Source organism: Cydia pomonella, chromosome 1, assembly GCF_033807575.1.
Source record: "Cydia pomonella isolate Wapato2018A chromosome 1, ilCydPomo1, whole genome shotgun sequence".
NCBI classification, from domain to species: domain Eukaryota; kingdom Metazoa; phylum Arthropoda; class Insecta; order Lepidoptera; family Tortricidae; genus Cydia; species Cydia pomonella.
The window spans coordinates 43853479-43879032 of NC_084703.1; the positions used below are offsets into that span (position 1 = coordinate 43853479).

General features: G+C 37.8%; 1 protein-coding gene and 1 long non-coding RNA gene across 2 annotated transcripts in view; one reads left to right on the forward strand and one right to left on the reverse strand.

The window, feature by feature from the left end:
* Positions 1 to 1494: 1494 nt before the first annotated feature.
* LOC133524556 (serine/arginine repetitive matrix protein 2) overlaps positions 1495 to 25554 on the reverse strand; it is a 202417-nt gene continuing 178357 nt past the window's right edge. The window contains exons 9-11 of the mRNA XM_061860642.1: positions 21823 to 21998; positions 12710 to 12836; positions 1495 to 12161 (exon numbers count right to left, since the gene is read on the reverse strand). Of these exons, the coding sequence (XP_061716626.1) occupies positions 10954 to 12161; positions 12710 to 12836; positions 21823 to 21998 (1511 nt within the window). The 3' untranslated portion in view covers positions 1495 to 10953. The remainder of the gene's footprint in view (positions 12162 to 12709; positions 12837 to 21822; positions 21999 to 25554) is intronic.
* LOC133524582 (uncharacterized) lies at positions 21979 to 22403 on the forward strand. The gene is made up of 2 exons (XR_009800402.1): positions 21979 to 22067; positions 22161 to 22403. It is a non-coding gene; the product is annotated as an uncharacterized LOC133524582 (long non-coding RNA).

Genomic DNA, 25554 nt, shown 5'->3' on the forward strand with positions numbered 1-25554 from the left:
CTGGATTTATCGATTTGCGCCCTCCAGCTAATCCAGTACAAATTTCAGATCGGTCGAGCAACAAATCCGACTTCCCATCGCGATAGTGATGTTACCTCTACAAAATAACGTGTGTCGATAAATTTGAATGTAGGTCGTCTACTTGTAATGATTCGGGTTAGACAAATGTCTATTATGGTTTTTATGTGAAATTATATATTTCATTAGTAAAACATCAAATAGATAAATTTTTACTCATTCTTCAGTTATAGGCGATGAAGGTGTTTAAACCTGTATGTTATTATAACGTATTTATAGTATATTTCGTTATAGAAGTGGTTACGAACCAAAGTTACGAACCCTCCACTGAGCCAAGGAGCTATGAGCTCCCATTGGGAGCCTACCAATTTGTTTTTGGACTGCTATTTTTCAATTTTCTTACACTTACAGACTGATGAAAACATTGTGATTTTCAAGATGTGGCTATTCCCACTTTTCCTCTTTACAGCTCTCCCAAAAATCCTAAATTAAACTTAACAATAATAAGTGAATCTGGGATCCCAAATGGACTAGCACAGTTTGTTCAATTCACTTCGAAACATCAGATTTTCAAAATAAATTTCGGTCGATGTATTCGTGAACAGCATTGGCGAAAGAGCGTCTCCTTGTTGTAGACCAGTGACTAGTTCAAAATCGGCTGTTGTTCTCCACGAGCTTTTGACACTCATATTGCTTACTTTAGTGGCGACAACTATTATTTTTTAGCAAGTTATATCGGATCTAAATTACTACCAGGTGGAATTGACGTACTGTCCTGCCCTTTTCAACTGGTGCTAATAATTCTCTTCGTTGTTTGTTATCCCTTGTATACATAGTTTTCCATCACATTCGTTTGCGATATGAAGGAAAGAGATCCAACACGAGTTGCGGTATCAGAGGTGTTGAAAGAGGCACAGCAGGACCGGTCAGTGGCTAAAATAACTGAACTAGAACGATTTCAATCTGTGCAACGTCTGTGCATTATTTTAAACAAGTTAGTTTATTAGAGTCAGTGTTTGATAGCACAGACAGAGTGCACTCTAGTACAGAATACATAATAGTTCTACTGCGGAGGGTAGAGGTAAGAACAATCTAATATGTGTACGAAAAGTGTCCATCAAAAAACCTTAAACAAACCACAAACGAACATACATCGCGAACAATTGACTTGCATAAAAAAAACACTGACAGACATCCATATCATGTCCTTGTGCTACCCTAGCGCCACCGGAGAGATTTTGAACGATGCCGAACTGTGCCGTCTCTCATAAGGATCGGGGCTATAACCGCGAAAATTGAAGTTGCGTCAATTGCGAACATTTTTGTCTGTCGCTCTAATTACCTCGTAGTGTGAGTAAAAGAGAAAGATCCCTGAAATTTGCGAATTACGGTTTTCGCGGTAGGCCCCCTGAGCTTGACTGCCGGTGTGCACAGCCCGTCGCTTTATATTGTAGGAAGGTAAAATGAAACACAAAATCTAGCTGGGGCCGTATAATTTAAGTACATATAAGGACAACTAGATAAAAAATCTTTATTCCAGATTACGAAAAACAATTTGATATGGCAACATTACGAATAAGTACAATACAATGACCTTTCCATATTATAATGATGCGTCCATGAGTATATTAATATCATTAAGAGAAAGATTACTTTAAAAATGACAAATTATATTAGATTACAATACAATGTTAGGAAATGTCAAGTACATTAAATTCAATAGATATATAATCGTCTCGTTTTGTGTTGTTGCGAGATAAATGACACTGACTGACGTTACGCAGGTATTGCAGTCCCTTTCTGAAGGGTTCTCTTGACAGCAACTGAGAAATTGTATTCAACAGACCATCTCTAGTAGTCTGTGTTGTATTCGTTTGAAAACAACTTTTGAGCTACTGTCAAGAGATCTGCATCTATTTCAGTAGGTGATGCTGGCGATCGATGGTGATAAAAAATTTCCTTCTGAAAGAGATGCAAAAACAAGTGTGTATTGCATCTATTTCAGTAGGTGATGAGTATCACTTGCTAAAAGAATTGCAATAACAAGTGTGTATTGCATCTATTTCAGTAGGTGATGCTGGCGATCGATGGTGATTAAAATTATCCTTCTGGAAGTGATGCAAAAACAAGTGTGTATTGCATCTATTTCAGTAGTTGATGAGAATCACTTGCTAAAAGAGATGCAAAAACAAGTGTGTATTTCATCTCTTTCAGTAGGTGATGCTCATGAAAGTAGATCAATGTTATGCGACGTCATATTTTGTGTTTCAACGAGACAAGACAAGGATAAATCCATTGGAAATAATATTCTTAGACAATATCAATGAGCGGACCCTTATATTTAATCACTTAGGTTCAGTTTCATGCACAAATAAGCATAAACTCGAGTTTCCGCCATCTTGAAAGGGACATATAGCGCCATCTTCCGCTAAGGCGCTTATTACATCAACACGAGCGACCGTGTATATAGATGTAAAGCCCGAACAGAAATATACGATCATTGTCAAGAGGGCGCTGTTATTTTCATGTATAGGGTGACAGTTCAGTTTAGTATGAAAAATACGGAAGGTGGAGGTAAGGAAATAAATCTCCATGTACCAAAAAGTGTCATCAAAAAACCTTAAATAGGTGGCGCTACAATACCTAGAATACTTGAACAAAAAAATCAAATCATAGACAGCGCACTTCACTCCGTCAATAGAGCCTAGGTTCTTAGCTACTCTAGCGCTACTCTGGAGAGATTTGGAACTATTATTTATAGCTGACAGCTGGACACTTTTGCAACAGTTCTACCATAAGAGATGTCACTCCTCTTAATTCCACACTCCATAATGAAAAATTTACTTCCAATGAAATTTCGCAATATGGCGCGTGACCATATATTACTGGTCAGGCTTTAATAAGCGCCGAAACTTAACTGCTACGATATTTTGCACCACATTACATGTTTTGGTGTTTCTTGTCTATAACTGCGAACGTAAGAAATGAAATAAAATATCTCCACAAAATTTGAAGTCCACAAGAAGCCCCAAATTAGTCATGGTCTTGTGAGTATAAATTGCAGCGCATCTACCGCGAAATTCGAAACTCAACATCGGCGTCTCCATAATAGCGCTTATTACATCTACACGGTCGTTGGGCACTTTTTATAGGAAAGCTGGTCGGCCTCCCTAAAAAAAGTGCCCGACGATCGTGTAGATGTAATAAGCGCTTATCGTTCTTATATATTCGAGCGGTCGAAAATTAAATTTAGATTTTCGATATTCGCAGTAGGCCCTAGGCCCTCAGGACAATGTCCACTATGTAATTGAGAATTTTTTTACAAGATAAATATTTTTTCCTTAAACTATACAAATATCTTGGATAAAAAAGCAGGGCACTTCAGTGTGTAAGACTAATCATATTATTAAACTATAGAACAGCAAGATAAAATATACTAGTAATAAAGCGCCATTTTTTGGTAAAGCGAATGCGTTACATGGCAACACCTTTTGTTCCTCGTACATGAGCCACATATATACAGGGGTTATTCATGTAGGTATCCCATTCAGGACATTATCTGCTGTAAAGGACCAAGATATCTCTCTCTCTCTCTCTCTGTGTGTGTTTATTAGCTGTATAATAGCAGAAAACTTCCTGTGAAATTATACATGTAATAACCCCTAGAAGTAGAACATGTATTTTGCCACTATTTGCGACAGTATTTCGGAAGTTTCAAACAGAATTACATAGAAAAATTTAATAAATAAAAAATTATTATTTTCTTTCTCTCGATTTACTAATTAAATAATGAACGTATTTATTTTATGGGTGATAAAATGGATTATTAGATTTATCCGGTCGCCGGATAATTTCTGGTGAGAGGCACAGAGAAAAGCGTCTAGAGTCAGACCAAGATAAGTTGGCAGCGATTTTGATAGACCAGACAGTGAGTGTTATTTTAAACGTCAAACAGCTATGAAATTATGACGTTTACTGAACACTTGCATAGGCTGGCCTATCAAAATCGCTGCTAACTTAGCTTGGTTTGACTATACACAGCATCTACAAATGGCAAGGCATTTTTTTGTAGGAAATTCGGTCTACCTTCGTCCAAAAAGGGCCCGACAACCATGTAGATGTAATAAGCGCTAAACCCTGTCGGTCTTAGCAGCATGATAATTGATATCATTCATTCATTCAAACGTCTTCGGCGATCGGATGGATCTAAAATCCCCTTAACAATTCCTTTTAACTGTTTTTTTTTAATATTTATTTTAACGCTTGGCACTATACACCGGGTATTCAAAAACGGTGTTAACATTTTGTGCTGTTTAAAAATTTGAATTGTACGACTTAAATATTACTTTAACGGGACACCTTATTTCTATAGAGTTTCGAAAATTATAACGCAGAACTTTAAATATTTAAAAAAAGGAACAGGTAGTTATATTAGGTAAGAAGAAGGCTGCAATTACATTATGATATAAATGATTTCTTTATCATGCCTAGGTATTTATAGTTATACGTTAAATAAAGAAATACTTTGGTTGATTGTATTTCTTATAATTTTTTTCTTGCGGAAATGCAAGTAAAAAAAATAATAAATATTATAGTCTGGCCAGCCATGATGTCATTAGAAAAGAACGAAAAATTTAGATAAATGTTATAATTATAAGCGCTTACATCTACTTACACGATCGCCGGCAGCGTTCGAAATTATCCAGATAATTATAGTCTTTGATAATTATCCCAGATATGGATGGTGCTATAATTATTTAACGCAACTATCAACTTTCCAATTCACGCGCGATTTGTTTTTAAACATACCGCATTTTATACATTTTAGGTTATTATCAAATCGATAAATATCAGGCATAAAAATAACGATAATTATCATTGATATTTATCCTTTCGAACCCTGATCGCCGGGCAGTTTTTCTAAGGAGGCTGACCGGCTTTCCTACAAGAAGTTCCCGGCGACCGTGTCAATGTAATAACTAATAAGCGCTACAGTATAAAACCCATTAACATATATCTAAGGACGGGCCTTAAGAATGGTGCTAGTTCAGTGGTGTCACCCACGAATTCAAACCAATCGTGCAGTCTATCGCAACTAGTTGCGACCAATCGCCCGCGTGATGCGAACTCATCAACCAATCGCGTTGTAGCGTTAGACTGCACGATTGGCTCGAATTCGTGTGCGTGACACCGATGTACTGACCCCATTCCTATTGCTCCTAAGGCCCGACCATAGATATATGTCAATGAAACCTCTAAGTTTATTTTTTTTTATTTCCCCTCTAATTCTAATAACGGTCATGACTGGTTCTCGTAATTGGCAATGGATCTACTAATCTGTAAGACACAGTACTGTGACATTACCTATACAAATGGTTTAACAATATTTTTATAATCTGGCCAGCCACCGTGTCACGTAAAAAGGCGATATATCAGAAAAAATAATAATGACGTTGGAGTTGAGATTTAACGCTTAAGCGCCAATTACATTATTTTATGTTTATTTCCTTTTGTCTGTTACCTTCCGTGATTATTTCGCACTCGATGGTCTCATCAGAAGATCAGCGCTGGAAGTCGCCAGCAACATGCTGAGATGAGGCCATTTCGTGACACTTTACTCTCACTAGATTCTCTTTTATGTGTTTGTTACTGTTTGTGTGTTTATGAATAAAACAAATTCTATTCTATTTTATTCTACATCAACACTTCCCGATATCAGGCCCGAAATCAGTCCCGATTCGGGGCCTGATACTCATATTCCGTTTCACGGAATATCGTCACATCGTTAACAATATTTGAAATGTAAAAAATATTTTGTAATTGCCAAAAATGTTCAATGTTTGATATTTTTGGATATGAACCATATTTTTTTCATTTAAAATATTGTAAACGATGTGCTGATATTTGGTGAAACGGATTAATACTATTTCTCGGGCCCGAAATGGGGTCTGATATCAGACCTGACAAAAAATGTAATTGGCTCTATATTACAGTTGCGAGTTCCCTTACAATAAGTGCCGAGCGACCGTGTTGAGACACTAAAAAAAACCTAACAGCAAATTTGTTTGTTTTTGCAATCTGTGATGAAATGGTTGGCCAGATTATAAATCTCCTGATGAATTTCAATAGAAAACATTCACATTATAGCTTGAATATTTCCGTGGAATCTAAGTACAAAGTTTATGTTAGGTTAGAAACATTTAGTTAGACTTTAGATTTAGATACTTAGTTAAAACAGTTTGTTTTGTTACTTATGTTTAACAACATTAAGTATATCTTTAAATCCGATTCCGCCTAAGGCAAGTTTAAGGCTCCTCTACACGATGGCCCATCGTCCGCCAGTCTAAGGGACGCAGCTATGCAGTGGAATGAGATAGCAATATAACTTGCTCCCTTTAACGCATAAATGCGTCCCTTGGACTGGCCTACGCTGGGCCATCGTGTAGAGGAGCCACAGACTTAGCAATCTGACTTTAGCGTTTATTACATCTACAAGGTCGCCGGGCGCTTTCTGTATTGCCGATCGGCTTTTCTACAAAAAGTGTCTGGCGACCGTGAAGATGTAATAAGCGCTTATAATGGTGGTGCCCCCACACTGTCACTTCCCAAGTCGATGCAGACCTGACGTAGTTGGATTTTATCAAGATCCGAATTCCATATTAAAAATAATTTATATCGTCTATCTAAAGATAGGGTGGAGAAATATTGAAACTTATTTTAGTCCCATTTCAGTTCACAAAAATTGAAATGCTATTTTTGTATTAATATTTAATAATAATATATGAAATAATGTTATGCGCACCTACATACCACCATGGGCAATGAAATAGTAATTTTAAAACTATTGTCACTTTTCTTATTATTAACATAAAATCCTAATAAACAGTATAACTTCACGTGTTTAGTAATTTAAAATGTACTTAACACACAATACAACATTGTATAATAATTCTCTAAAATTAAACTATCTATCAAGTAATTTTAGTGCATCATACATTTATATTTTACACAAAACGACGCAAAACAACTAAAGGTGGTTTAGAAATATGCCAAATAAATGCTTCAACCCTTTTCCTATGGAGGAAAAGAAGGGCCAAAGCATCAGCTTCGTAGATTATAAACCATTATAGCACGCTCTTTAACCCTTTGAACGCCATGAATAGTAACGACGCCTTAGGGGTTAAGGCGTCGTTACTAGTTGTCCTTGGCGCTGTGGGCACATAGGAGTCATGATCATGACGTACGCTGTCAAAGTAACCTTCACACCTTCACGTAAAGTTTACATTAGCTCGCTTGCGCCCGGGAGCTTTGAGTGATGTTTGTGTATATGACATGAAGCGTTCAAAAAGTTAAATAACTTCCACATGTTTTGAGACAATCTCATTTAGAATTTTCTCTTATTTTATTGGTGTTGTTTAAATTATTATTTGACGCAACATTGAATACAAGCATAAAAGTCACTCTGTTGTTGCCATTTTATAAGCTAGAGTCAGACCGAGACAAGTCTGCAACAATTTTGATAGCACACACAGTGCAAGTGTTATTTTAAACGCCTTCTATGAACTTCTATGAAATTATGATGAATAAATAACACTGGCACTGCGTGTACTGTCAAAATCGTTAAAGACTTGTCTTGGTTTGACCTTATTACATCTACACGGTCGCCGTGTACTTTTTGTATGGAGGCAAAAAGTTTTCTACAAAAAGTGCCCAGCGACCGTGTAGATGTAAGAAGCGCTATACATCTTACATGACTTGTACCTTGATAAAGTGAGCGTATGACATGACTCTTTTAATTAAGTCCATAATCCTGAAAGTCAAGTAACTTGTCATCTGTATTCACAAGCATTTTAATAACAAGTAATTACTTAAAGAAGACTTATTTCTTGTACAATCATATAAGGCGACATCGATAAATCGGTAATTTTTTCAAAACAAGGAAAACATTAATTGCCAAGTTTGCTTTTTCCACGTCTCAAAATAGCTGGTTATACCATTAAAGTAAATAATCGTTTATTTCAGGCATTTACAGCCCGTATGTGTGTTAGTAACATAAAAAGTAAAAAATAAAAGTTAATGTTAAGACTTACAGCTATTACTTAACACCACGACACATTGACATATATTTAAGGACGTGCCTTAATGGTGCTAGTTCAGTGGGCACTAACGAATTCGAGCCAATCGTGCAGTCTAACGCAACTAGCTGCGACCAATCGCGCGCGTGATGCGAACTCGTCAACCAATCGCGTTTTGGCGTTAGACAGCGCGATTGGCTCGAATTCGTGTGCGTGACACCGCTGTACTGGTCCCATTCTTATTGCCCGTAAAGCCCGTTCTCAGATATACGAGTATGTCAATGCCATAACATAACGTCAGCATCTATGCGTCGAGAGATTACACGGATCTTTAATTAAGAAATTAACCATAGCCATTCAAAATCTTAGTTCCCGTAAGGGATAGCTCACCGTAAACGCGACGAAATTCGAGACAGAAACGTGACGGAAATTAGTCAAACGAAATTCACACCTTTGTGCGCTTTCGGCGTGGTTGCGAGAAACGGTTATAACTGTGTTGCCGTCTCTGAAGATTATCTTGAAATTAGCTTGAACGTTGTATACTACAGCTGTTGTGTTTGAGTTACTTTTAAGAGAATCACCGCAGAGATGTAAAACGGGTGTGACGTCTTTAAAGGTATCTAGCGGCTCCACAGACTTAGGCTGTCAATTAAATTTGGCTTAAAGGCCAATTACATCCGCACCCGCTATGGCCCCGAGCAAGAGTATTTTTCGTTTCACCAAATCTCTTGTACAATATTTGACATTTAAAAAAATACTTTGTCTCTAATTGCCAAAAATGTTCAATATTTTTGCGTAAGAACCATTTTTTTACATTTCAAATATTGTAAAAAATTTGCTAGTATCCCGGGAAACGGTTATCAGGCCCGACATCGGGGCTGATTTCGGGCCTGATATCGGGAAGTGTGGATGTAATTGGCCCTTTATACGGGTCATCCATCTTAAGTTAAAGGTCCTCGTTACGGCTATAAGGGTCATACACATTTTATTGTAGGTATGTTTAACTCGTTCGCGTTTTTCGTGGTCAAACGCTTGCCTATCGTTATAAAAAAAAAAGACATCGCGCAAACTAAAGATAATAAAAATCTAGTTTTTGAACTGTACCCTTACAGACGGGATACTTTTCTTCAGTAAGTATTTGAGACTCATTTAAGAAAAACGTGACTATACGTGTATATGTATCCGGGTCGTTTACTTTTGATGTTTTATTTACAGAAGAGACCTTTTCTGAAATTTGTTTAACCCTATAAACGCTACTAAGTATTTTGAACAATATACATAATTATGTACCTTATTAATTATTATTGAAATTCAGACGCACTGTTCAGTTTCGGAAATCTCGTTATCTTTAGATAGAGATGGTTGTTGTGTATAACCGATGAATGGAAGAAAATATTGATTGCTGTATTTTTGGGCGTCTTGTGCGACCACATCACATACATTTTAGGTGGCATTTAAACCTTTGTCAAGCATACGAAATGACACAAACATTCTACATTTCTACGCCAGATGCCAATAGATATTCAAATTTCCTTATTCCTAAAGCCAAAAGGCGATAGAGTTCGTCTACCTACACTAAAAGCACTAACAGACGGGCGTACCGGGCCACGATCTTGGTACGGGTCCGAGGCCTGCGAGTGGAAGTTGGTTAACCGTACATCCGTTAAAGTACGCAACTATAATTGAAACTTAGAAGGAGATAAGGATATAGCTGACCGCACCAATGTCGCGGTCCGGTACGCCCGTTTGTTACCACTATAAGTTTGCACATCCTTGGCAGTAACAATGTATGACGTGTAAACAGTGTAGATGGACTCTAATTTCGCTCTGGCCTCTTTTTTACCAAGCTGACAATTGTCATCTGACACTCAAGCTGCCTACAATTGACTAAGCTGCTTGAAAAATACTAAAAATAAATGTGAATAAATCAGATGAGTACAAGGGGTCACGCTGGTCGCGATGCGAAGTAAGACAAACTTGTTAATAGAGGTATGTGAGCGTCGGATGGCTATTGACAAATTTGTAAATGATAAAATACATGAGTGATCGTTACTAATGTATTTTACATATAATACCACATGATATTAAAAGGCACGAGCGAAACCAAGTATCAATTTCGACACAGGCGTCGTTCTGCGGAATCGTTATATTTAATCCTAATACGATTTGAAAAATACACTTCTAATTTCCGACGAGTTCTTTCGAGTTTTGTGTTCCGGCTTAATAAATGCAACCTCTATCCAAGAGTAGGTAATAACATGGACTCTTTTTGAATGTATGTTTATGAACGTCTTACGTTAACAGTTTTCGAAAGCAATGGATCTGCACCAATCCACTTTCTGTATGGTAAATCCACCGATCGATCCGATATATTCACACCACATCTTATTCCATACCTAACTCAAGTCACAAATAAAACACATCTACATTCTGATTTTTTTCTAAACATCTTGTAATGTGTTTTATGTACTCATTAGCTGAATGGCTTTCTCTTGACACCGCAAGTGGCTTAGCAGCACTAGCTGAGGCACGTAGCAAATTCATGAAATTTCAAAAATAATGAGTTCGTGCCGTGCCCACGTCCTCGGACTGTGAGGTCCTCTGGGCCGCCGGCCGTGGGCGGTTCTGACATCACTTTCATCACTGATAAAGCTTCCATCACAGTTTATGAATAAAGGTTATGTTAAGGTCGCACAATCGCACGTTTAAATCAGGAATTGGGATATGTAAAGGTTTATTTAATTATTTTGGCAGCTAATCCTTAACTAATATGGATAGGAGCTAATGAGAAACCTTTGTGTATTAAAATTGGCCGAATGTCCACAACTTCCATCCATGTTCACAACTTGTGGACATCGCTTTACATAGGCGTTGAAAGCTGGTGCTTTGAACGGTCGATCCCGACGTCGACAGTTGTCACTTTCCCGTCGACCGGCGTAGTGGCTTCTACATCAGTGTCCGGCATGACTATGCACATAAACGTCTTCCCACTCGTAGCGTCTCTAGGGTAAAAAGTCATCGGTATGAACCGATCGCTCGTGCCGTCAACGTACGCCGCTAACCTCGAATACACTTCAGGGAAGTGCTTCTTCAAAGTCACTCCACGTTTTTCTAATTCTAGAAGAATATTATTGAAACAGATCTCTCGGAATTTGTGGGCGGTAGCCGCGTTCTTCTCCCCGGCAACTTCTAATTTCGACGTCAGGATGAGAGTCTCTCTGTCCTCCGGCGCGGTCTTGCTGTCCCTCCTGTACCGCCGGCGATTCTGTTCTTGGATAGAGGCGGTGACGGACTTGCTGAGACGGAGCTTCGCGCAACGCGACACCATCTGCCGTTCCCATTTGACGGCGCCTTTAGTAGGTACCTCGCTAATAATGCAAACGGCCACGTATAATATCACCCTGGTTTCGGGGTTGTACGCTTTGCATAACCTCCCTACTTCCGTGTATAGTTCGACGCCCATCTCGTTCGGCTGCAGTGACGACCATTTCACGAATTCCGGCTCGGTCAAGTATTGGTAGCCGTGGGTGACGAACTTCTCGGCGGCGTCGGTGCTCGTGAAGAACACTTTGACGACGCCGCGTCCCTGGGCTAGGTATCCTTTATGACCAGCATTGCTTATTTGGTTGCGGGAGTCCTCGTCCTCCTTCGCCGCTGATATGATCTGCCTGCACAGCGCACTCGCCCGCGAGTGTAGACACAGTTTTCTATGCTTCTCCCAATGCGCTCTCCGGCATTCTTTAGAGCAGTACATGGTAGAGCAGTTGTGACAAGTTTTGTAGTGTCGTTTCGCGTCTGCTAAAGGTGCTTTTGAGCCGCATTTGGGGTATTTGCACTTGACGACGGGTTCTTCCACGCTGTTCTCTGTGAGTATAGAGGCGAGCGAGGCGCGGGACTCGTGGTGCGTGGACTGCAGATCCACTGCTGCGGGCCGGAGAGCGTCGAGGCTGGTGCGGCGGTCGAGGGACGCGCTGGGGCACGCGAAGGGCTCACTCCTGCGGCGAGGCTCGCCCATCGCCGAACGCGAACGCACATGCATCGCTGCGGGGGTATCAACTGAATTCTTGCCTGAAATCACATGCCACACATAAGTCGACATTTACGTTTTGTTAAAAATTAAATCTCATGAGATGGTCGTGATCTTTGGACTCAGAACCATTTAAATAGTAACATGTACCGGACATCGGCATACTAAACGTTTCGTGCGGTGAATGCACAACCGTTTTTTCTGCGCTTTTCTTTATGCTCTCTTTCAAGTTACTGAGCTCTAAAAGCGGTTAAGCATTCCCCTCTGGCATAAAGTGAGGTCATACTTGTTTTGTACTATACCTGAGTAAAAACTGTCTGCCCAATCAGGTTTTAAAGAAAAAAAAAATGTCACGATACGGCACGAATACGAAGAACCGCTTCAAAGAACATGATTTAGACACCGCAATAAACTTTCGAGAGTACCTCAATTTACACCACGTCAGTACGCCAATAGAAACACAAACACTAACTACGGGGCATAGAAGCCAGGGTACAGTCACATGCGGCGGTCCAGGTAAATAAACTATAAATGAGTGTGGATGAAATAAGTAAGAATTGGAACGGCGGGACTTACATATCGTTCCTACCTGGTCGCTCGGGATCGGGGCTGGGGTCGGTGAAGGAGCTGGGCTCCTCGCTGGGGGTGCTGAGAAAGCGGGAGGCGGGGGAGGCACTGCTGTGCCCGCTGCTCGCTAGCTGCTCGTAACGGGGGCTCTGAAATGTTGGAACCGCCATGAAACCTTAAGACATTAATAGAAGAGTTAAGAAAAATTCGCCAAAGGCTCCTTTTGCAGGCTAATTCAAATTCACTCAATGTATTTGTAGACGTCATTAAAGCATAGCATTTGAGTACAGAGGCCTACTGATTACCAGTTCACCGGACGATATCGGCCTGTCAGTTATTCGCAAAAGCTGGCAATTGCGAATGACTGACAGGCCGATATCGTCCGGTGAACTGGTAATCAGAGGGCCCCTTTAGAAACGAATACCTTCAGTAGGAGGTAAATTATTTATTTCAGTTCGCGTATCAATTAATTACAATATTTTTCATAAATCGATACCCTAGTTCACACTCAAACTAATTACACAAAAAAATGTTGCTTTTTTTTACTTCGGCACTATGGTATTAACTACAACAAAAAAAAAATCCACTATTAGTACCTATGAGTGTGAAATAGGATACCGAAATTTAAGCTTCACCTCGGCCTTATCAGCAGTAAATCTGTACATAATATTTCTGTATCTCCAAAGGCTATTAGTATAAAAGCATATTATACCTTCCTTGCATTCTCAATGTAAGGCGAGTCTAAGCGAATCGAATGAGGGCTACCGTGTTTGTGTTCACCAGATGGCGCCACTGTAGATGGTAATCCAAAAAATACGTTATATTTGCAGTTTTTTAAACCTATTGAATTTTGCATTTATTTTAGTTGGCATATTTACAACCACTAATATTATTAAACTATATCTGTTTACCAAGAATAATCAAAAATAGAAAAAAAATACCACAGTTATGAATAAGAAGTGAAAATTTATGAGCTCTATTAGATTTCTATAATTATTCTAGTTCGTTGTGCAAATTGCAATATCTGGAAGACTACAGTCGCAGAAGAAATGCTAATTACATTACACTTTGATGTCACCTTCCTTGGATTCCCAATGTTACGCGAGTGCTCGCGAATCGAATTATTCGCCAGACTAGTGTAAGGTAATATCCAGGGCCCGTACATTTCATACCGTTGACGTAAAAATTACGTAATTTCACATACAGGCAGTTTTCTTATAACACTACAAATTTTGATAGCTCACATATTGACGCGTAAAGAAAATACTTGTTACACTATTAAAATCAAAAATATTTATTATTTAATAAACTAACAATCTATATCAGCTAACTAAAGAGGTTGGCAAATGATTAATTATTGCGAAAAGACTAATTGGAATCATTATCTATGTAGCGTGACGTCATTTTTCCGTTAGCGGCATGAAATGTACGGGCCCTGGTAATATCGAGACGACGGAACAATCAAATTGGCAATTTGATTAGAAATGAAATTGGCGTCAATCTCATCTAGCGTTTACACGTACAAAATTTTAGATTTATGGTGACGCTCGAAAAAAAAACGTAATTTTCTCTTAAATGCGTCATGATTGATGCCATTTCCGTAGTATTATAAATATGTATTGTGCCAGGCTTTAATAAGCGACTAGATTTGATCCATACTAGAAAGAAAAGCTCTGATGTGTACTGGCAGTTTATCGTGGAATTGGAGGGGATCTAACCTGGCTGGGGGGATTGTCGTTGAGTTGAGATTCAAGATGGCGAAGACGTTTATAGTTTTTTTTTGTGTTTTGCTTATTAGTGTTGTTTAAAGTGTAATACTGATAGCTTATTATGCAGTGAATTATTTTGGAAGTGTGCAGCTACTGAAAAACCAATCTTGAAACGCGTTTAACTATGTTTTAATCAACACCCGGCAATCCATCGTGGCTTTTAGTAAAGTCCAACCATCTCTTTACAACTACCAAAGAACGTCATGCTCTACGAGCACACTTAAAAGTTACCACTGAATAACGACACTTGACATTGGCAAAATCATCATAGATTTGATGGAGGCCATATTTTAAAAGAAGAAGAACCTGGCTGGGCACAATCTCTGAGGGACTATTTGTTGGGTTCTGTTTATTTATTCTGGGTCTGAGTGACTGGCGTACAGGTGTACTTGCGGAAGTTAGAAAAGTTCTTTCATGAAATAATCACAATAAATACAATGCAAATTTTGGAAATTGATCGTTTCATTTCCCACGGAAACTTATGAGAAATTTCCCAAATTATTCCGTAGTTCTGGAAACTTTTAGTAGACTGACGTCCTCAGTAGGCGAATGGAAGAACATCAAAGGCAGCTGTTTGCAACGTTACTTCACTTTTGTTTTAGTTTCTGCTCGAAGAAACTTTAATTAAGTGCTTTCTGAAGAACGCACACAGCGTACACTTTAAAACAGTAGGGAAACCCATAAACACACATGTACATGTACTCATGTGGCGCCTTACAGTGTACAAATTGAAAGACTTCCACTTGAAAAAATTTCGGAAACGTCTCAAATTTTTTATAGGAACAGAAATTTTTCAGAATTTACTGAGAACTTTTCCAACATTTTGCAAACTTTCCGCAACTTTCACATCTGTGAACACAAGTATACAGACTATGTGCGTGAATCGCGACGCGACTTCGCAGTGAACGTCGCGATATGTAATATGTTACGTTGACATATGACTCCAGTCTCGCAAAATTTAACGGCGTTTTCGCAAGTTCGCGCCAAGATTTTGATGTAAAACCTGAAAATATTGCCGTTTAATATAAGGAGTGTGCATAAACTGTAGGGTAAGTGGATAAGCGCGAGTTGTAAATGTGAAGTTTATGATTCCAATGTAGCCCACAAGATGGCAGAACAAATGAAGAATGTACAAGATACTGTAGGAAAACGGTAGATAGCAGCACTGGCTTTGGCGTGAAGAGTCAATGTAATGTGTATGTTTCCGATTCAGACCACAAGATGGCAGACTCTCCAACGCGCACGGTAAACCGGTAATGACGTCTCACCGGCAGACTAGATGGCGTTGATCGCCGCCCTTCGCAAAGCCGCGTTCAGTTTTATGCCGTGTCGTACAGCTGCGTTCGTGACCCACAAATGGTCTCGCCGGAAGATCAGCGCTGACTTTTGAGTTAACATTTATGCTGAGGCCATTTCGTGGTAAACTATTTATTTATTCTATGTTTCTTTATTTGTTATATTGTTATACTTTTGTATGCCATAGTTTATCACGAATAAATGCAATGATTTTTGATTTCCGAAAATTTTGGTTAAATTATTAATTGAAAGCACAGTGAACTGCAAAATTGCATAGAGAAATTATGAATGAATTCATAATTCAGTCGCCAAAAAAGCGCTGGTGGCCTAACGATAAGAGCGTGCGACTTGCAATCCGGAGGTCACGGGTTCAAATCCCGGCTCGTACCAATGAGTTTTTCGGAACTCATGTACGAAATATCATTTAATATTTACGAGTCGCTTTTCGGTGAAGGAAAGCATCGTGAGGAAACCGGACTAATCCCAACAAGGCCTAGTTTACCCTCTCGGTTGGAAGGTAAGACGGCAGTCGCTTTCGTAAAAACTAGTGCCTACGTCAAATCTTGGGATTATTTGTCAAGCCCCAGGCTCCCATGAGCCGTGGCAAAATGCCGGGACAACGCGAGGAAGAAGAGAAGACAAAGTCGCCATGCACTTTTGCGGCTGATGGTACACTTCAAGATATACTACTGATTTTTATACTTAGCCGTGTTTTTTTAATGCACATGTAAATACATCCTCCTCCTCCTCCTCCTCCCTCCTCCCTCCTCCTTCCTCCTATCCTCCTCCTATATTCCCCGTATTCGAAATGAAAAGTAGAGTGTTTAATTCGAATGAACAGGGCCGGATTTAGGGGAGGGCAACCGGGGCTACTGCCCCGGCCCTCCACAAAAGAGGGGCACCCACAATAGAGAATTCGGAAAATTTAGCATTTTATTTGGAAAACATTTGGGGCCAGGGGGCCTCCACTCCTTTATTGCCCGAGGCCTCCAGACCTCTAAATCCGGCATTGCGAATGAAAGGCACCATTTCAGTCTCATTGCGTTCATGCGCCATACTACCTCGACAGTAATGGGTATCTTTCATCCCTTGGTTGACAATCTACTATTTACTCAGTTGACCTGTTCGCTAAAAAGGCCTCCAATTCCATTGCATTTTGGAATCATTATATTAGAAAAACAGCATTGCATTTTTCTTGGCACGTTTTGATTCGTGGGCGGCTAGAGGTAGGGTTGCCATCCGTATTATAATATATATTTTAGTCAATTGTACTATATATTATACAAAAACAATACAGTACGAAAAATACTATATTTTCGGCACTAAAGAAAGGGTTATGCGACTTGGATTTTTAAGCGCCGCAATTCGCCTCAAATCGATTTCTAACATTTATTTGAATTTTCCCAGTAAATAGGTACATCCTTATTTTTTCAATATTTTGTCAAAAATCATTAATATATATTTAAATCATCATAATCATCTTCTAATCCCATTTATTTGGGGTTGGCCTTCGCTGTATTTTCCTCCATTCAGCACGGTTCTGTGCTAGATTTGCGTCTAGCTGTAGTTCTTGCAGGCTTTTATTCACCCTTGTCGACCAGGTGTCTGGTGGACTCCCGCGTCCCCGCGTCGTTGATGGGATCGCCAATGCTATTTTGACCATGTCATGTGAAGGTCGCCTTTGTACGTGTCCGAACCACCGCAGGCGTTTCTCGACCAGCTTGTCTGTGATCGGTGCGACTTTGAAACTGCCCTTGATGTACTGGTTCCTGATCTTGTCTAGAAGGGTTACGCCCGCTGAGCAGCGTAGCATGTGCATCTCTGTAGTGTATAGCTTGTTTAGATGACATTTATTTGTAGCCCAGCACTCAAAACCGTACAGGATTGCGGGTTTTATGGCGGTTTTATATCTTTTGCCTTTTACTTTTAGAGTTGTATTGATATAGGTATATTTAAATATATTCTTAGGACGGGCCTTACAGGCGATAAGTATGGGGCCAGTAGAACGGTGTCACGCACACGAATTCGAGCCAATCGTGCAGTCTAACGCGACAACGCGATTGGTTGATGAGTTCGCATTACTCGCGCGATTGGTCACAACTAGTTGCGTTAGACTGCACGATTGGCTCGAATTAGTGAGTGACACCACTGAACTAGCAGCATTAAGGCCCGTAAGGCCCGTCCTTAGATATATGTCAATGTCAAAAATACTATTTTTCTGTAGAAAAAAGGTGACAACCCTAGCTAGAGGTTATCTTCTCGTATATCGTCCCACGGTCCTAATAATAGTACAAATGACCTCGAATGAAATTGAAATCATTATTAAATACTTAGAACTGAGTTGCTTTTGTTATGTTTCATTGGATTTTAAAACGAAACAAATTCGTTTCTACTTTCTTAATGTGAGAGTCAGAATGGCGGGTGTACCTAAATAAAATCAAATGAAAAGCATAAGCATAGCATAGGTTTTCATTTAATTTTATTTAGGTACACCCGCCATTCTGACTCTCACTTCTTAATACTATTGATTCATTGACTGCTAATATTTCTTGTAATGTGGGCGGTTAAAGAAAAAACATCCTAATCGCTTGAGAAACAAGGGAATCCTAAGGCAAACAAATAAATAAATCATAGCAAAATAATAGGAAACTCACTGTCATCACTTAATTTAACCAAACAATATGAAAACTGACATATCAATGTCATGTCATTTAGTGTTTATCGGCGAATAATGCACTCACTTTCAATACACTTATTGTACCTTACTATCTATAGGTAGTACATATAAATAAATAAACACGTTGTCATTAGTTAGTTACGAATATTAACATAGATTTTAGGTTTTACCTTTAATAATACTTACTAACAAATATTTGGATCTTGTTGTTTGAATAAATAAACGTAATAATAATAAAGAATTATAAACATATTATTAACATGCAAGCTATCAATGCCATCATGTGGGTACTTATTATCTATTAAGTTTATGTTTTATATTTTTATCTAAGAGTATCCCTTCAATAAAAATACAAAACGTTTTGTGTGAACTATTGCATTGTAATAATATTAGGAGCTTTAAATACGACTTAAATTGTACGGTTAGTACAAGACAGTGAGCGGTGATTTTTTTAGCTCTTGTAAAGCGATAGCTGGTCTTTACAAGTAGCACGTGGACTACCGGCCGTTGACTCCAAAATGGTGGTTAAACTCGTTTCAAGATTAATTCTCCATTGCACACTACCACATTAGTTTACTGTATAATAAGCTATCGATATTACACTTTAAACAATATTAATGAGCTATATTGATGTTCGTGTGCCTATTTTTACATGTAATGCTCATAAATGACATGTTCTAGTTTTAATTATAGTTATTATAATTTGTTAATTACCTGCATGCTCATTCATATTTTATGTGTTATCTTGTATTTTCTCTATTTAAGTGAAATGTTAAATTTCTTTTGAGAAAATAAATTTCTTTAACCACAAAAACAAAGGAATTAATCACGAGGCGTGACTATCAAGATGGCGCTCGAACTCCAACAGTAAGAGTTCTTCAACTAGAAATGTCACTATTGACAGGTGACAGATCATATCCATAATCGTTGGGTAATAAGAAATTACTTCTCATTGACCTCAGTTGTAAGGTGTATTCGGAGAATTCCGAATTTTTCTGAAGATGGACTTCAAACCGATGGGAGTTATTGGTGATTTTCGGACTTACCCGACATTATGAAACATTCAAAATTACCCCAATACACCTTACACATTTCTTTTCCATCTTTGGGAAATATTTATGCTATTTCTGCTCAGAATTACGAACTCTTCCTATCCGAATAGGAGAATAACAGTCTAAACCATCAACGACAACGAAACCATAACGAAATGGAAATAACAATCTTAAGCCACTTAATTTTTCTTGTATCTTTTTACTGAGGTATGCCAATAAAGTGTATTCTGTCTATTCTTCTATAGGTATCATAGACTTTTGTACCTATATAACGGTAACAAAAAAAATATGGGAATTCTGGGACACTTTTTTTCCCATTAGTATCGAAAGTGCTCGAGATTCTGAATAGATTAAACATGAAAACATAAAAAAAGTGTAGTTTACTTTAACCTTTTGAATTTTGAACGCCACGCCTATCGTACGCGGCGCGTAATCATGAACCTTGTCGGTACGCATGAAGCTTGATATTGGGCTGTAGCCGCGCGCGTCATATGAAGTCTTTGGCGGTCAAAAGGTTAAGTAAAATGACCCATTTACGCCACTGACAGTAATTCTAATTACCACCATCGCACAGCACAATTCGCAAACAGCGCGTTCGACAAACAAGTATAATTAAAACCGCACGTATCAAAGGCACAGAATACCATCCCAACCTACTCGTATTAAATATCCCATACACAAACTAAATAAAACAACTCAAATAATGCAGTATCGTTATCTCGTGACATCAAAGGCTACTTTTATTGTTAGGAATTTCTATGAATTCGCAGAGCAAATTATAGTCTTGAAACTTCGCATTGCATTTTGTTGTGGAGCTGAAATAGATTTTCATTTTATGCGTTCTCTAAAAATGTCAGCAGTCTAATTTGCACAGCTTTATATAAAATATGAAGAGAAAGAGAATGCAAAATTTAAATTAATGATATAAGTACCTGTATCAGTATGGCTAAGATGGTCGGCTCTTTATCATTTGTCACCATGCCTGTCACGTTCTAACAAGTATATAAGAGCGAAAGTGACGGGCATAGTGACAGGTGATAAAAATGGAACCATGCTGCCACCGCAGGAGAAGGTATCTATAGGTATATTTAATTCAAAATTGCAACTACTCTTGCACGCATTTATATGGTGTCGAGGAAATGACATAGATGAAAACATATTTTTTTATAAATGGCTAATATAATCCACAAGACGCACAGAAAAATTATAATTTTTAAAAGAAAGAACAGTCGCTCAGCGTAGCCATAGCTTCTTAATATTAACTTATTTATTAGCTATATTTGCGGCACAACGCAAAATTCAAAACTATAATTACTTGGCCTCTTTTCATTTATAGCAAAGAGAAATGATTGTAATAGAAAGGTAAAGTCTTAGAAAAAAACGTGTGTCTCTAAGTTTGACATCCAAAATAGATGGCGGTGTACTGCGCCATATGTATCGGTCACTGAATTGCCAAACATCACCTTTTGAAAATCAGAGCTACCGCAAAATGTATGGAGCTGTACAGCGCCATCTCGTTTACCTGTCAAATTCGAAGCACGAAATTGTCTTACATTCTATGCATCTTACTCGATCAATGTATCTTTGCTTATAGATATGACATTAATCACCTAAAATGCAAATCGTCTACAATTGTAGGTAAAATGGTACAGCTAATATTGTCAGCATTACCATGTGATAATTGTCAAGACAAGAAAATATGTTTACGTTCATTAGAACGTCAACATATTTTCTTGGTATTGGTAATTATTATACCACGACGTCATATATAATGAGTCCAAAGTGTGGTAATAACACGCAATAGCAGACATATTCTCCAAGTCCAAAACTAGACAAAACATATGTGACTTCAAAGTTTTTAGTATTAGTTTAATAGATAGTGTCTCACAACAGTTCGGATACCAAGTTGTTTATGGCCCGATTGTCATTTTATTGTCGATTTTTTTTCGTTACCTACTTTAATTGTCAAAAGTTGACGTTTGACAATTCAGCGACCGTAAAACATATGGCGCAGCACAGCGCCATTTGTTTTGGATGTCAAACTAAAGAGCACGTTTTTTTCTCAGACTACTTATCTATTACAATAATTATTATGTATTGTACAGAATAGGGAATCGTATAATCTAACCATGAATTTATATCGAAAACTGACGATAAAAAACCGACAAAATATAAATCGGCCCCAGTACGTACACACTTACTACGGTGGCAAACTTCAATTGATGAGCCATTAAAGGTTTGTTAATACGGTTGTTCAATACCTACGCTATGGAAAATATACTTAAAACAAACTGTAAAAGGATCAAGAATTAAAGTCCACGCGAAACTATTTGTTGCTTACCTTTCCACCCATCAAGTAATACGGGCTATTGGCCTTCCTCGGACTCGGCTGCGGGGTGGGTATCCTCGTCGGCTGCGACGGCAAGCCCAGCAGGCTGTCGAGCACGTCCTCCAGCGTGGTCGACCCTGGCGAGGGCCGCCCGATGGCCACGAGGGACCTTTGCGAGTCCTGCCAGTCTGCAAGGCAGGCAAGGTGTTAAAGAAAAGGAGGGACAGGTGGAGATACCAGGATCTTTGGCCGAATCGGTTTGGCTTTATGATTTTTTATTTTGATTATTTTGATTGAAATTGCGAGTGGGATCGATAATTTTCTGGAATTTTTTGTTGTCTAATTTACAGGATATTGTTCGATATCAAAATGGCGGAGTTCGTGAGGTCTACAGTTGAGGTACTAGTTTTTAAATAAAGACAAATGACCAGACATATCGGATTACAAGGGGAAAAATTTACTGACAGGTAAGTTTAATTGAAAATTTCAACCGCACTTGCACACATTTATACAGTGTCGAGAGAATGACGTAAATGAAAACATATTTTTTTGTAAATAGCCAAAATAATGCAGAATATAATTTTTAAACAAAAGAGTAGTCGCTCACCGTAGCCGTAGCTTCTAATATTAACTTATTTTGTAAGCTATATTTGCGGCACAAGGCACAAATCAGAATTATAATTTATTTTATTGAAATATTCTGTAATGAAATGTCATCTGACATCGAGCATTATTGACCTTGGCCTCTTCATTAGTTTTACACGGAAACTTTATTTATTTGTTTAAATTACATTTAAAATATTGTATCATTTACAAATTATGATATGAAAGTCGCTAAAATAAGATAAAATAATTTTGATGGTAATATTTTATTATTCCATATATTATTTAAAACTTGGTTTGAAACCATTTTCCTATCTGGAATGGAGTTTAGCTGCCTGGACTCGCCTAGACCCAAATTCTTGAATTTGTGATAATTTGATAATGCTGAATTTGAATTTGAAACATTGGACTTGTACAGCGCCATCTAGTTTACCTATCATATTCGAAGCACGAAAATGTCTTAGATTTTATGCATCTTACTTAATCACTGTATCTTTGCTACAATCAAGAACATAAGACGAAAAGTAATTGCGTGAACAATATGTACCCGTTTTCAATACCCTTGAGTCTACATAAATGTCTATTTGCAACTAGGTACTAATGTTAACAATCTAATAAAAGCCAAAATTGTCTAAAATTTTGAAAAGATCTGGTATAAAGCGAAATGAAAGGAAGTTAGTAAGAGTTATAAGAAATTTAGAAATAGTAAGAAACAATTAAGTGGTCGCTGAAAGAAAAGCGTTCCATGTCATGTGGTCAATTTAATATGGAGATCGATTCTAATATTCTAATTTAATAATTTGTCATGGTCTTGAACTGGTTTTGACACTACCCTGACGATGGTTCTGATTAGCAGAAAGTGTCCCAAATTTCCCATCCATTTTTCGTTCGTTCCATTCCGTTACCGCCAAATAAAATGTCTATGAAAAATGGGAATGGAAATAAAAATCTTAGGACACTTTTTTCCCTATCAGTATCGAAAGCTCGTGTTCTGTGTAGAAATGACATAAATAATCCCAAATCTAAAAAAAGTGTAGCGTACAAGTTTAAACAATCCCCAGTTAGAAATCTTTAAGCAATGCCCAGTTAGGTAACCTGCTGTCCGCTCGAACCAATTTATATAAAGACATACATATATATATATATATATATATAAGGACAGGCCTTACGGGCACTAACAATGGTGCTACTTCAGCGGTGTCACTCACGAATTAGAGCCAATTGTGCAGTCTAACGGAACTAGTTGTGACCAATCGCGCGCGTGTTGCGAACTTAGATATATATGTCAATGCATAAAGATATTTCGCTGTCGGCGTTACCATGGGCTTACAGCCGTATCAATCCTAGTTACTAGCTAGAAATATGGCAATTCACACACATTTCAGCTTATACAAGCATACAATAACCAGCTTATATCTGCGCATGTCGACTGAAAGCGTTCAAAGGGACGGAATTTCCTGGGAGCACGGTTTACTCGATGCAAAGAAACTTTAAATCAATTTCTGTTCGCAGATAAAATACACTAGAACTTTCCATTCACGGCCTTTCTCAGAAAATATTTATGCGGATGCCTCTAATTGCCACAACCCTTTTTTTATACATTTTATATGAAGTCATGAATTCATGATACTTAGACCGTAGACATTTCTAATTGGTCGTACGGCGCCACTACGTCATTAGATACCACAGATATCTATATATTTAATTGTTTGATATAACCTATAATTTGCAAAGTATTTTTGTATTTCTACATTGGTGACCGCAACGCCATCTTTCAACGACCAATGTTAATCATAGTAGTTAAAAGATATTGTAAAAGTTAATAGCGATATGTAATGGACTTACCCAACAACTGCTACCACTCGACTCTTCAAGTTAATGAGTACAATGTGTTGTGCTAAACAACAAAAACAACTCAACAGAACAAAATAAATAAAACGAAAACAATAAAATAAAAACGAATATATTTATTGATAATTATAATTATAATATATCTTACTAACATTAGCTACTACGAATTCATATTGCGAATACACTATTATTAATCGTGATTCTAACAATTCTAACATATAAGGTACCGAGATTCTATAATAAAGGCATAGACAAATTACCTACAAATAAATGAACGAAGTAAATAATATATCGTTATTATATTTCAGCGTCTGGACTAGATGGCGCTGCATGACGCTTTTCATTTTAGTATTACCGCAAAAAGAAAGACGTCGTACAGCGACATCTAGTTCTCTGGTCAAAACTAATTCATGAAATATCGTTCAGCCGCGTACATCTACAATAGATCGTTAGTCAGAGATAAAAGTAGCCGGATCTACGTATTTTGGTCATATATATTAAGTTAAGACAACTATGTAACTATACTGAAGTTTAGAGAGCTATACACTGACACGAATACGAAACGGTTTAAATATCAATTCTTTTCAAATGTCATACATATGTTAAAGTTCGTTTATTCGATTGAGCGCGTCACGCGCTCTCGGCTCATATCGGGTGTAAAAAGGTTTTTCTCACACAATCAGAACCTGTGTAATTTACTCAGAGACTTATGCACAGTCTCAACATAAATTACGAGGTGATTTAAGTAGAAGAAACTTGAATGAGAGTCTTGACTAACCACCATCAAAATGGTTCTGAAAAACCGGTTTTGTAATCGGACATCAACATACAATATTTTGTGACCTTTCCAGAAATAATTTGAAGACAAACCAAAGTAAAAAATAGCACCTTAAACAAAATTATAGCAACATAATAATTATTTACAAAACTATTCGCTAGCAATTAACTAATAACTAAAATAATTATTTTGGGTTAAACAAATGAAAAAATAAATACTCTGTACAATTGGATGAGATACTTCTAAGAAAACTGGTTACCGTGATACTGAAATTACATTATGGCATTACTCTATAACAAAATGTATAATAACTATTGACTAAAACATAAGTGTGTATCAATGTTTAACCACTAATATGTTTCTGAAACCTTTCAACAAATTAACCTAGGGGCGGCTATAAGATAAGATTTTATAAAAAATGCTTCAAAATTGCATAAATGTAGATAACAATAAAATATAGTTAAAATATTATTTCATAAAACAAATAAACCATTACAGACGTACGCAGTTGA